Genomic DNA, 14,077 nt, shown 5'->3' on the forward strand with positions numbered 1-14,077 from the left:
ACTGATACCTACCATAAAGTTTTATGCTACATACTCGTAGAGAAAGTGAAAGAGGCGAATCAGAAGAAGAATTAAAGTGCTCTCTTCGATTCAAATTAATTGATGTAGTGTCTATACAATGTAGAATGGACATTATATAGAGGCGGTATCTAAAGATTTTTTTTTGTATTGACAGTAGAATGCTAAAGAGTTACTGTATCAACGGTAACTAGTATCGGCCGGTCACGCCACAACATTAAGACCTCCTTTGGTTTAAAGGAATCTTGTAGAAATTTCATAGGATAGGATTTCTATAGAAAAAATTCCTTTAGAGTCCTTTGGTTTGTAGGAATGGAATTCTATTTCTATAGAGGAATTCTTTCTATCCTTCATATTTTATAGGAAAATAAACATTAACTTAGACTCAATGGAAAAAATCTTAGAATGTGAATTAAAGGACATCTTTTTTTCTATTCCTACTCATAGGATTTAAGATAAGATTCAGGCGAAGCGTTTTCCTGAAGAGATGCAGTTGCCGACATTTCTTTCAGAGTTCTTGAGTGTCTCCCCCCGGCCGCTCGCCTCGGAGATCCCTCTCCCGCAAATCCGGTGACCTCGCGGCGGCCATGGAACGGTGGACCGGCGTCGTCCACGTCCCGCTCTCCCAAGGCGCCCCCCTCTTCCGCGTCGCCGCCTCGCTCATACTCGCGCCCTCCAAAGCCCTCGCCGTAAGGATGACCCCGCTGCCCTTTTCCCCTCTCCAAGGCAATAACAGCATCCAAAGCCTCACACCCCGATGCCGCCCAGGTTCCACGCGCAAACGCGATCCTCTTCACGGGCGACCGCGTCCCCGGCACCGGTGATCCGGCGATCGAGCGGCTGTCGGACGCCGCCTACCTCGCCAAGCTCCTCGCTGGGAAGCTCGCCGGGGAAGCCAACGCGTGGGTGGTCGATGCCTCTTGCTTTGCCGGGCCGTTTGCGGTCTACCGAGAGCTTGTGCCGTCCGTGGACACCGTTGGCGACCCTGAGCGGTATGACCCCACTGGCCTACCGGCGGCGGCTGGCGTTGCCACCATCTTGGCACATTGTATTCGGGAGGTAAGTTGTGGTAAATTTCGGGAAAATTCTGCAGCAGTCAAAGATTTACCTAGGAGTAGGTCAAATACGATGTTACAGTAATTGAGGTCTTAATTCTTATGGTGTCGTCACATTCTTGTTACTTGATATGTTAGGTGTATTTTATTTCAGGGCAGATACATAGGTAGTCGTTGGATTCAGGAATTAGTTATTTTTTTTTTAAATCCAGCAACTAGTTTAGCTGAATAGTTCTTCTACCCATTTCTGAAGAAAGGGAATTCATGGATCCTCTATTTGGGTTGATGAGATGCCATTTTAGTTCACAAAAACGGTACATAAACTGACTATCTAAAGCTAAGTGTGTATAATTTTTTTTAAGAAAGGATTTCCCCCCAATTTCCATTTATAGAAATCATAGCTTTAGGAATTACGATGTTGTTTTAACTGCCTCACACATCAACTACCAAAGTAGCCACCCCAAAAACAGGGGCAACAAAAGCTAGTACTACTAATAGCGGCAATACTAATATGTAGAGCTCAGCTCCCAGCAATGGAGGCGATCTAGCTAAAATAAAAAGGAGCAAAAAAGACAGATGCCGTGCGCCCAAAATCCATCCCATGTCACTGTCATGTCGTCAGCTGAAATCCATGGTGTCCAGCTTCGCTAATCTTGGAAGGTCTCAACAGCGAATTGTTCCAACAGTCTTGTGCACCTGTGCAGTACCAGCTTTCTCCTCCTTCTCCTGCGACAAGCCCCCGTGTTTGATCCAGAAACAAATATGAAAGATAACCACAGCAGGATCGCTAGGCCATTTGTTATGAAACCAAGCCAGATTATGCAATTTCCAAATACCCCACATGACCCCTGCAACTCCAACAGCAGTTATCCCACGTTTGCTTCCACTAAAAGTCTTAAGCCAGGTATTCAGGTAAACTGACAACGAATTCCCAGTGCACAGCTAACCACATCCCAGATATATCTGGCCAGGGGACAAGAGAAAAAGAGATGCCTGATGATTTCATTGCTACCAAAGAACAGACATGAAGCTTCAAAATCACCACCACCTCTCACCAAAACGTCCCCTCTTTGGAATGCTTTTCCTCAGCCAAATGAAAGTTTTGACATGTAGGGGATCTTAACTTTACACCGGCACTTCGCATAACAGCATAGAAAGTCTTCACGCTAAACTCACAGAGCTGGAGAGAAGCCAAACAAATTTGTCTTCCCCATCAGTCAGGGGGAAATTAGCGCATAAATCATGCAAAACTCGCCATTGTGCTAGTCTCTCTCCAACTATAGCTCTTCTGAAAGTTAGAGCGTTAAAGCCTAGAGCAAAACCTGATGTAATGTAATGTTCTGAAGAGGTAAAGGTCCTTTGCGTTTTCTCGAAAAAATGTTCTGAAGAGGTAGAAAAGGGCCTGGGGAATTTTTCAGCAAGTCTGGTTCCTCCAAGACAGTTATCCTCCCAAAAGCTTGTTTTCTTCCTATTTACTATCTCAATTTTACAGCAGCTACGAAATAGGTTTTCAATTTCCACCAATCCTTACCAAAAGTGAGAGCTCCCATTTTTAGTGACAACCTGCCTTAGCTCAAGTATTTGTTTGTCAGAAAATCTTGCCAACAACCTCTGCTATTAAATAGCATCCTGCAACCTATAGCTTCCTGCAACCATTTTGACAGAAGAGCAATGCTCATGATTTCTAGATCTAAAATCCAGATGCCACCATGATCTTTAGGTAAATAAACTTGGGGCCAATTAACGAAATGATATTTCTTTTTGTTTTTCCCCACTCCACAAAAATGTGGCTCTTAGTGAACCTGCTTTTTCCTTCAACTGGGATTCTGTAGAAAGAACGCATGTATTGGAATACTGGACAATGAGGAACTTATGAGGATAGTCTGCCACCAATAGATAAAGTCCTGCCTTGCCAGCACCCAAGTCGCTGATCAAATTTCTGCAGTTTTGTGCCAATCACCGTTTCTAATTCTCTTCTCATCTACAGGGATAGCCAGTCTACCAGTTTTACAGGTTAAGATTTCCTCAAATTCAGTGTTTCTGTTTGCAGCATTGCCAAGTTAGATAAATTTCACTTTTTTTGAAAAATTGTTTTAAAACCTGACATCTGCTCAAACAGACAGAGTCCAAATTTAAGGTTTCTTGCCAGCTCTAAGTCATCCTGGAACTGTAGGATGGTACCATCTGCATATTGCAGAATGGTACTCCCTCAGGTGCAATGTGTAGCTAAGCCAGTGATAAGATTATTTTTAACAGCTCTAGTGATTATAATTGACAAAGCATCAGCAGCCAGGTCAAACAGCGAAGGTGACTGGGTCAAATAAGTGTGTCTAAGGATGATGAATCTAGTTATGGTGATTAATGCCCTCTTATTTATCAGATCCACCTTTTCACTACTTTCTGTGGCGACATTACACTTTGCATATTTGTGTCAAGCTGCTGCAGTGCACTTATGTTCTCTCAGGGTTGCTTTGCAGAGTTAGATATTAGCAGGAAGCTAGGAACCATAACATTTTTGATAATCTTATACCCAGGAACCAGAGAACGAACAATGAAAAATTGCCATGTTTGATATAATTACCAGAGGATGACTATGAGTATTAGAGCATTGCTCTTGGATTTCACGTGGGAACCGTGTAAATTTCGGTTCATTTTGTCAGTGGTGTGCATGAGTACAACAGCCTCTCACTGACCCAAAAGGCTGCCATGGAGCAGACAGGTTTGGACGTGGCCCTTTCATCATCTTTGAGTGTTTCAAGCCCAGAGCCCAGTGATAGTCTCCCCGTGGCCTTGCAACATGTCATTATACCATGTTCATCATGGGACGTATAGCTTAGTTAGTTGAGATTGATGCAATGTTAAATTAATGGATGGATTAGTCTGCAGATGATTTAACCAGGGTTCTTGGAGAGACGGTGGATAGGGTAGCAAAGATACCGATGTTTATGCTGAAGACAACCTGGTCGCTGGCCTCATATAGGAACATGTTCATCGTGTCGCAGTTTTGGAGAGAATCACTTTAATGCATCCCGTGGGCCGTGGTCCAAATAATCCAAGATAGGAATCTGTTTCAGAGGTAATATTAATACCACAAATTTCCGGTATCTAGTCTGGTTACATTGGCAGACTTGTAGAGTACATACGGTGGTGCACATCACTAGTGGAAAGTGTAGTTCAGATTCCGGGTGCATCTGGACCTGAGAGCCAGAACGAATTTCCGCAGTCTTGTATTACTATCTTATATAATTGTGGATAGTGGAGCAAGAACTATACTGCCGGGGATCCTTCCAAGAAAACTGAAACCAAAACATGCACCCTTAACAGACTGTTGCTTAAAAAATATATCCTTTCCATTAGTATTGGGGAAACCCCACTGCATTACTACTCCCTCCTTCCATCTATATAGGGCCTAATGCGTTTTTCAAGACCGCCTTTGACTATTGATAAAATTAATACTATATGACATGCATAATGTGAAAATTATATCATTGAAAGCTCCTTTCACATACGAATTTGATGATGTGCTTTGTGTAAGTTGCATGTCATATATTATTGCTCTAACATTTGGTCAAAGTTAGCCTCAAAAAACGCATTAGGCCCTATATAGATGGAAGGAGGGAGTAGTTGATGATAATGCATATGTTATACGTTGTTCTTGTTTTGTGTCAATGTATTTTTTTGGTTTTCACAATATGTGCATACTGAGATGTTAAGCTTCCTTATGAGATCTTGCCATTTTGTTTCCCTTCTGTGTATTTATCTTATTGCACCGGTATTTTTTACGTGGTTTATGTCTTCCCACTGAATTAGCATACTGTAGTCGTATTCTCATTTCTTGTAGACATTCTAGAGTTCACTCAGAACTTTGTGTCTTTCCGCTTTTCCTTGTTAATTCCTCTCATCCCCTTTTTTCGTTAGCAGATACAAAATAAGGTCATGAAGGGGTCATTGAATGATTCCGCAGGCAATCAAGAACCTACCGCATCATTGCTACCATCATCTGCTCCCAAAACTATCATCCTGGGGTTCAGTAAGGGCGGAGTTGTCGTCAACCAGCTTGTGTCAGAACTTTCTTACTGGGCCTCAAAATCAGCAAAAGGTTCAGTTGATGTTTCACGGCGAAGCCCAGCCCTCTTGACCGGTTATCTACTTGTTCCTGCTACACCTAGTGATGTTTTATCAAGTATTTCCGAGTTCCATTATTTGGATGTGGGCCTGAATTGTGCTGGAGCATACACTACTGACCATGCGGTGATCAAGGGGATAGCCAACTATGTTTCCCAGACTAGTGATACTCTCCGATTCGTCCTTCATGGGACACCACGGCAGTGGTCCGATCCCAACCGCCCATGGATCCTGGCCGAGAAAAACACGATGCTGCGGTTGCTTCAGGACGAGGCTAAGAAATGTGAAGGGAGACTTAATCTATCTGAAAAGAAGTATTTTGATGGTAGACCACGCAGTCTGCTGATGCATTTTGAGATTCTGGAAGCAATGGACATCTGCTGATATTCGGCCTGTGCAGCTTTGTAGCCTTCTAGTCTCTGTACAGCTTGTGCAACGAATAACGGAATGTGAATATTTCGAGGGTTTTAGATTGTTTTTCGTCTTTTCGGAGGTAGTTTCATTCCCTCAGGGAGTATATGAGAAGTCTTTTCTGAACAACAAACACAAATCAGTTACAGCTGAAATGATTAACGAAATATATACAAGATGTAGTTCCTTGTGTACCATTCGGGGCAAATGTCTCCTTCTCCCTATTAAGCTTCGTGCACAGCGGCAGCGCAATCAAAAATCCGAACTGATGAAAAGGACTAGGCAATGCGAACACACGCTTCAACATTCCCCACATTTTCCCCTTCTTGTTTGCAACATTATGCCAGTTCCAAAAAAAAGCTCAAGTTGGTCACTGCAAACTGCTGACGAGTTCGGGTCACGGGCTACTTGCAGCTGCAGGCCAAGGAAACGACTGTTTTTCTGACGTACATCCTCGTCTGTTATGAGCTTTTAGGTGAAAATTTTGTCAGTTGCTTCCTCGATTTAGTGAGACCAAGTCTACTTACTAGTAGTATATATTCGTCAAGCTGATCCGTACGCGGCATCTGCTAGCTCCAGTTTAGATGTCAAGCAGACTTAGCCGAGTCTGTAATAATTGGGGCAGGCTGCATATTCAGTTATTGAACACGTCGTGTCGTGTCGTACCCGTGCCTGACCGAATTCCACGCAACCATGACCTCTGAGTTCCACATGATCCATGAAAGTAAGCACCATTGCGCATAAGATAATGGCGCCAGGCCGGTAGTGGTTAACTGGTTAGTACAAATGTACAGCATACTAAAATGAGCCTATGGTGATTCCAGCTACACTCGAACTGTTGTTTCTTGTCTCACACTGGAGGCAACACCTGAAGCAGTCAAAGCAGAGAGTCTCCCCAAGACCCACAGACACGCCATTTTCAGATGGACTGATGAGGTTGGCGTGCTCGTGATCTCCCTTGTCCCGTATCGTTCTTAATAAAACGGCGATGTCCAAATCTCGGGATTCAGTTCCGGCTAAACAATCACCGGGAATTCTCGCTGATCCGCGTTGTCCGTCGCTGCGGGACAAACCTCGCACGAACGGATCAACCGCATGCCGTGCCGCCACCGATGCCAGTCCAAGAATGCGCTTTTTTCGGTGTGGCCGTGCTTCTTTCGTAATCACCTCTAGAACCGGTCCACCGAAGGTCACAGACATGGCCGGCCCTAGAGTTATGAAGACCCTAGTGCAAATGAGGTATAAGACGGTAACATAAATGGCGATGTATCAGGTGAAAACGCACATTCAGTAAAAATCTGGAAACTATTGTTATGGAGCGTGAGATCGGCAACGTATGATGACAGATCACGGTGGGATTGCCTCCAGACCCACTTAAGAGTATTTTGCGAGTGAATTGCAAGAAACCACCACATTTGGGGCTTCTATTGCAGAAAACAATCTCGTCGCTAATCTTTTGCAAAAGCCATCACGCATTCAGTAAAAAATTTGCAGAGTGCATTGAACCTGTCATTTGGCGCGGTTGAGGGCGTTTCCGACAGGTGGGGTCCAATTTGGGTGACGTGGCCCAACGGACGCGCGGACGGCGCCGTTTGGTTAAGACCGACGCGGTCTGGTCGCGCCGGACAGACCGACCGCCCGCACCCGACCAGACCAGACCTCTCCCTCCAGCTCCAATCCATGGCGACGACGGAACCTGGCGGCGTGGATGGCGGCGGCGGAGTTGCTGCCGGTGGGGATGCTCCGGGCGAAGGTGCTGGAGATCCGCCGGAGTTCTGCGGGAGCTCCAATCCCTCGAGCGCGCTGCCTCTTCCCCAACCGTCGTCGCCGCCGAAGTCGTTGGAATACGCGGCGGCTACTGCGTTCGCCCAGGCGGTGAAGGCCAATCCGACGGGCAGCCAACATCTTGCCTCCTCCTTCGGCGGTGTGGAGTAAGTCATCCTCCTCCTTTGTCATTTCCCCGATTGGCATTCTAGGGTTAGGGTTCTATGGTTAGTGTTCTTGGGTAAGTGTAGTACGGTTTAGGTTCTAGGGTTAGGTGTGACGCCCCTGATTTGACCGTACACTAATCATACACGCAAACGTGTACGATAAAGATTAGGGACTCACGGGAAGATATCACAACACAACTTTACAAATAAAATAAGTCATACAAGCATCATATTACAAGCCAGGGGCCTCGAGGGCTCGAATACAAGAGCTCGATCATAGACGAGTCAGCGGAAGCAATAATATCTGAGTACAGACATAAGTTAAACAAGTTTGTCTTAAGAAGGCTAGCACAAACAGGGATACATATTGAAAGAGGCGCAGGCCTCCTGCCTGGGATCCTCCTAAACTACTCCTGGTCGTCGTCAGCAGCCTGCACGTAATAGTTGGCACCTCCAGTGTAGTAGGAGTCGTCGACGGCGATGGCGTCTGGCTCCTGGACTCCATCGTCTGCTCGCAACAATCGGGTATAGAAAGTGGGAAAAGGGGGAGCAAAGCAACCATGAGTACTCATCCAAAGTACTCGCAAGCAAGGAGCTACACTACATATGCAATGTATCAAATGAAAGGGGTAGTATATGTAGACTGAACTGCAGAATGCCGAAATAAGAGGGGGATAGCTAGTCCTATCGAAGACTATGCTTCTGGCAGCCTCCATCTTGAAGCAGTAGAAGAGAGTAGATGGTAAGTTAACCAAGTATCATTGCATAGCATAATCCTACCAGGCGATCCTCCCCTCGTCGCCCTGTGAGAGAGCGATCATCGGTTGTATCTGGCACTTGGAAGGGTGTGTTTTATTAAGTATCCGGTTCTAGTTGTCATAAGGTCAAGGTATAACTCCAAGTCGTCCTGTTACCGAAGATCACGGCTATTCGAATAGATTAACTTCCCTGCAGGGGTGCACCACATTTCCCAACACGCTCGATCCCCTTTGTCCGGACACACTTGTTGGGGTCATGCCCGGCCTCGGAAGATCAACACGTCGCAGCCCTACCTAGGCACAACAGAGAGGTCAGCACGCCGGTCTAATCCTATGGCGCAGGGGTCTGGGCCCATCGCCCATTGCACACCTGCACGTTGCGTACGCGGCCGACGAGCAAACCTAGCCTCCCTTATACAAGAGCAGGCGTTCCAGTCTAACCCGGCGCGCGCCGCTCAGTCGCTGACGTCACGAAGGCTTCGGCTGATACCACGACGTCAAGTGCCCATAACTGTTCCCGCGTAGTTGGTTAGTGCGTATAGGCCAGTGGCCAGACCCAGATCAAATACCCAGATCTCGCTAAGCGTGTTATCTTAAAATAACCACGGACACCGACCAGGGCCAGGCCCACCTCTCTCCTAGGCAGTCTCACCCTGCCCTGTCACTCCGCCACAAAGGTTCACTTAGAGGGCCGTCCGGACAAACGTCCTTTCGAACCCAATCCGTGAATCACTCGCGGGTACTCTACGAGCCGACCCGACTTTAGTCACCACAAGTATCATATAATATGTATATAAGTATATACCCGTGATCACCTCCTGAGTGATCACGGCCCGATAGTATAGCATGGCAGACAAACAAGAATGTAGGGCCACTGATGATAAACTAGCATCCTATACTAAGCATTTAGGATTGCAGGTAAGGTATCAATGACTGTAGCAACAATGACAGGCTATGCATCAGGATAGGATTAATGGAAAGCAGTAACATGCTACACTACTCTAATGCAAGCAGTAGAGATAAGAGTACGCGATATCTATTGATCAAGGGGGGGCTTGCCTGGTTGCTCTGGCAAGTAGTGGTCGTCAATACCGTAGTCGATCGGGGCACCAGCAGCGGCGTCAGTCTCGCAGTCTACCGGAGAGAAGAGGGGGAAGAAACAATGAATACAATGCAAACATATGCATAAATATGCATGACATGACAAGTAGCGGTGCTAGGTGTGCCCTAACGTGGTATGAGGTGATACCGGTGTAGGGGGGAAACATCCGGGAAAATATCCCCGGTGTTTCGCGTTTTTGGATAGATGAATTGAAAGGAAAAGTTGCATGTTCGCTATGCTAGGATTGCGTGGTGGACGAACGGACTGCGTATCCGGATTCGTCTCATCGTTCTGAGCAACTTTCATGTACAAAGTTTTTCCAACCGAGCTACGGTTTATTTTATATTAATTTTAAAAGATTTAAATCATTTTTTAGGATTTGTTTAATTATTTAAATTCAACATTATCCAGAATAATGCATGCTGACGTCAGCAGTCAGTGTTGACCGTTGACCTGGTCAACCTGACAGGTGGGTCCCACCTGTCAGCGACTGTTTGACTAATTAGAAGTAGTTAATTAGGTTAACTAGTAATTAGGTTAATTAATCTTAATTAGTTAATTTCAACAGAATTAATTAAGTTAATTAAGTTAATTAATTAATATTTGATTTTATTTATTTATTTATTATCTTTTTAATTAGTTTATTTTTAAAAAATTCTTTTTTTAAAACGTTTTGGGCGGGCCCCTTTGTCATAGGCCCATAGGGGCCAATCGGGCGATGGGCGTCGGGCGCAGCCCGAACGGCGCTGGTGCACCCGACTGGGCGCCGCGGGATGGTTGGCGGGCACGGGCGCTGGCGCGCCGGCGGGTGTGTTCGGCGGACGAGCAGTGGCAGCAGTGGAGCGGGGCGCGAGCATGTGTTCGTGCCGTGGCGGCGGAGGGCGGAGCCGACACGGCCATGGCGCGACGGGGCAGAGGCTGGCGGCGCGGCTGGGTGGCGCAGGCGAGGCAGCGGGATGCAGGGGAGGTGAGGCGCAGCGACGTGGGGGGGGGGATGGGGCAGTGGCGCGACGAGCGAGCGGCGCAGGTGTGGCGCGTCGACGAGGGGCGACGGGCGTGGCCAGACGGAGCGACGCGCGGCCAGGGCGCGGCCCGACCGCGGTGAGCGCGTGCGAGGGGGTTGCTGGCGAGCGCACAGGAGCAGACTGTCCGCGGCGACCGCGACCATCGTGGTGCGGGGAAGAGGAGAAGATGAGGGCCTCACTGGGGGTTCGTAGGGATGGGGCAATGGGGCGCGGGGAGGACGACGGTGACGTGGTGGTCGACGAAGAGGGGGCGACAGCGATGGCGTCCGACGAGGAGTCGAGGAGGAGGTCGGCGACGCGGCTCCGTGCGGCGGGGATCGGCATCGGGGTTGAGGGCGCGGCACGGGAAGGACGACTTCGACACGGGGTGAGGAGGAGGCCGAGGCACGCGGGGCGATGGCGATGCTGCGATGCGGAGGTGGCGGTCCTCAGGCGCGGCGCGCCGGGTGGAGGCGGCAGGCGACGACGCGGCTGTGGGGGGGGGGGGGGGGGGGGGGGAGGGGGGTCGCTCCCCCGATCCAGAAACGGGGCGGGGAGAGGGGGGAGTAAGGGAGAGTGGGGTGGTTAGGGTTACGGGCATGGGGGGGAGGGGGTTAAGTGGTGGGGCGGGCCGGTTGACTCTAGCTGGGCCAAGGCCCAGCATGGGGGGCTATTTCTTTTTTTTGTCAGTTCATTTTTCTTTTAATTATTCCGTTTACTATTTTATTTTATTTTACACATTATTTTTAGTTTATTAAAATATGACATTAGCTCCTAAAACAATGTTTCAAAATAACCCACTGCCATAAAAGTTTTACCCCAAAATAAAAATGGTTTAGTATTTTTCAAAATTTAATAAACATTTATTTAATTGCTTTATTAACTACTGTTTTAATCATTTTGGAACACTTGAACCTTTTATAAAAACTTGGTTTCTTCACCAACAAAACTTATGATTGATTTGCCACAGTTTGCACATTTTAGTTTGACATTTGAATTTTTTTATTTTTGACTTTATTTTAAATTTGAATTTGAACTGTTTTCGAAACAACGAGAGTCTAACAACAGTAAACGTGGTGACGTGGCATCATTAGTGGGAGATTACTGTAGCTTAACTACCGGGGCGTTACAAATCTCCTCCACTACAAGAAATCTCGTCCCGAGATTTAAGAGGTGGAGTAAGGAGGAAAGTTTTGGTTACGAAATTCTAACGGATCTTCTCGGTCTTGGTTGCTCTTCTCGAAGAGGTCGATCCATAGCATTGATGTCTTCATTCCTATGCATGAATGCAACATGATGAAGCTGTCGTCCTTCCTTCAGGATCTTCACCATACTTACGAGAGGATAAGGGGTGGTTATTCTGGAAGAACGGACCTCTGCATGGTTAGACTACCTGGTAGCTAACATCGGGGGAAGGTGGCGGGAAGTAACTCTCGAACTGAAACTTAAGAAAAATTCAAGAGCAAAGTAAGGAGGTACCATGAGAAGTTTAAGCAGGTAGGCAATCGTTCGATGCCTGAACAAGGTGTGGAAGGGGTCTAGAGCAACGAGAATAAGTATTGCGTTTGATACCAAAGTAGATTACTAGGGGGATGACCCATGAATTGCATACGAAATCAAGCGTGAGGAATAACTTTGGCAACATGGGTGTATAGAAGAGTCAGGTTTCGATCATGTGGAATTGTGGGTTATGGGCCCACCATGTGGTTAAAAGTAGGAAGGCAGTTGACATCTTATACGGTCATGATAGCAAGACATGTCAGAGGATAGTCCGTCAGTTATGTTGGCATCAATGTTGGTACCAAGGGCGAGGGACGAAGAGAACCATTTTCCTGCTCGTTGAACGAGGCGGACCATTAGGCAAAGTTCTCGTCCATCGGTGGATACCGGAATGTCATCAACAATAGTAACAGGTTCCTACTGACAGATTGTAGACCGAAGTGTTTACATAAGTAAGATAATTTTACTTCTTAGATCATATAGACCTCAAGAAAGGTTAAACCAAACAATGGAAAGGAAAGGTGATCATCAGATTAAACAGAAGAATGGAAAGGAAAATGTGCTTAAAGACATATTTCAGGGGTATATCCTTCCCAAGGACAAGCAGGGCATGATATCCATTACAGGATATAATGTAGAAAACACTTTAGGTAAGGGGAGATAATTTTCATGACATTACCCATACAACGGTGTTTGGATAATTGAGTAAGAAACATTTAGCATTGGGCTTCAAATGTTCTTGCTGAAAAAATAAGAGTTCCACAGACATGCTTCGAGATAGCATTGACATGGTCTTCAAGCAACGTCAGACTTCAGACACTCAAAGGATTCATCAGGAACAACTTATAGAATAAGTCTTACAATTTCCTCATGGAAGAATGGTTAACCTTGAAAAAAAGGAAACTATAACAATAGGTCCTCCGGCCAGTTGTGCTAGGCATGACATCACCTTGTCGGATCATATAAATACCAATGTTATCACTGTTGGAAATATGTCCCAACCATCATACCTGACCGAGATTCAGATCTGATTGGTGTCAGGATACCTCGGACTCAGGATGTCTGAGAAGAAAAGGTGCAACACAAATTGACGAGATGACATTGTAAGATTCTCGGGTAATGAACTATGGAAGCAAGTTCCGAACCATGGGTTCATCATTAAACCAAGGAGAGGATGAGGAGGTGGCTGGTGAAATCAGCGACAACGAATCAAGATTTCCAAAAGATGGATCCCCACCAGTATTCGAACAAGGAGATAAAATTTGTCAAATCAAATGATATAATGAGTTATGCTCGAGGAAAACATACACAGTTAATCATTGATTGAAAGGTGCACCCGACATATGGGCTTAGGTAGCGTGATCTCAAGGTATAACACAAAACACGAACAAGTTTGTGTTGAACGGAAGGCAATAAAGTGGTTGATGATAACATGAATCATCGAGGGGCAAGGATGGTATTGCCTATCAAGAATTCGATATATATCTTGGAAGAGCTTAGGATGTTGATGATGGTCACGACACAGTTATCGAGAGATTTCATGAAGATGTAATCGGTCAGCGATGCCATCAAGTCAAATGATGATGAAGCGAAAAGTTATGGGAACCAAGGTACGACATAAACTCGAAATCAAGTTTGATGTTCAAGGAGAAATGATATGACGAGGAAGTTCGACGTAAGATTAGCTCGTCGTCAAAAATTGTGCGCCGAGAAGAAGGACGAGGTAGCACAAATAAAATTTAGCACGATAATGATATAGCCGATCAGGCTAGGAATGAATTGAAGGATTATTAAACTCATAAGCAACAAAAATTACTTAGAGTTAATGAATCGGATTTCAGGATCGATTCACTATCGGTGTCCCTGAGTGTCTAACAACTCAGAACCCAGGGAAAAATTGAAATTGGTGAGAAATAATACTTGAAGAACTCACAAGAAGTAATATGGTTCTGTGATTTTATCGAGATACCACGGGGTAATACTCGAAGGTAGAACATAATAGAGGTTGCACTGGTGCATTGATCTGCAGAAGACAAGTGCTTTAACTAGTCCGAGAAATGGAATCAAGGAGAAAATATGATCGGAAGCACGATTGCAAAGGACCAATTCACATATATCAAATGATATTAAATCAAGGAAATAGTTATTATTACAAGAGGCTTCCATGATAGGA

General features: G+C 45.9%; 1 protein-coding gene across 1 annotated transcript; it reads left to right on the forward strand.

Annotated features, from left to right (window-relative positions):
- The first annotated feature begins 505 nt into the window (after positions 1–505).
- Positions 506–5,778, forward strand: LOC125513962. The gene is made up of 3 exons (XM_048679197.1): positions 506–707; positions 787–1,077; positions 4,995–5,778. The coding sequence occupies exons 1-3, from the start codon at positions 606–608 to the stop codon at positions 5,580–5,582; spliced, it is 981 nt and encodes a 326-aa protein (XP_048535154.1). The 5' UTR covers positions 506–605; the 3' UTR covers positions 5,583–5,778.
- Positions 5,779–14,077: the final 8,299 nt, after the last annotated feature.

Source organism: Triticum urartu, chromosome 6 (assembly GCF_003073215.2).
Source record: "Triticum urartu cultivar G1812 chromosome 6, Tu2.1, whole genome shotgun sequence".
NCBI lineage: Eukaryota > Viridiplantae > Streptophyta > Magnoliopsida > Poales > Poaceae > Triticum > Triticum urartu.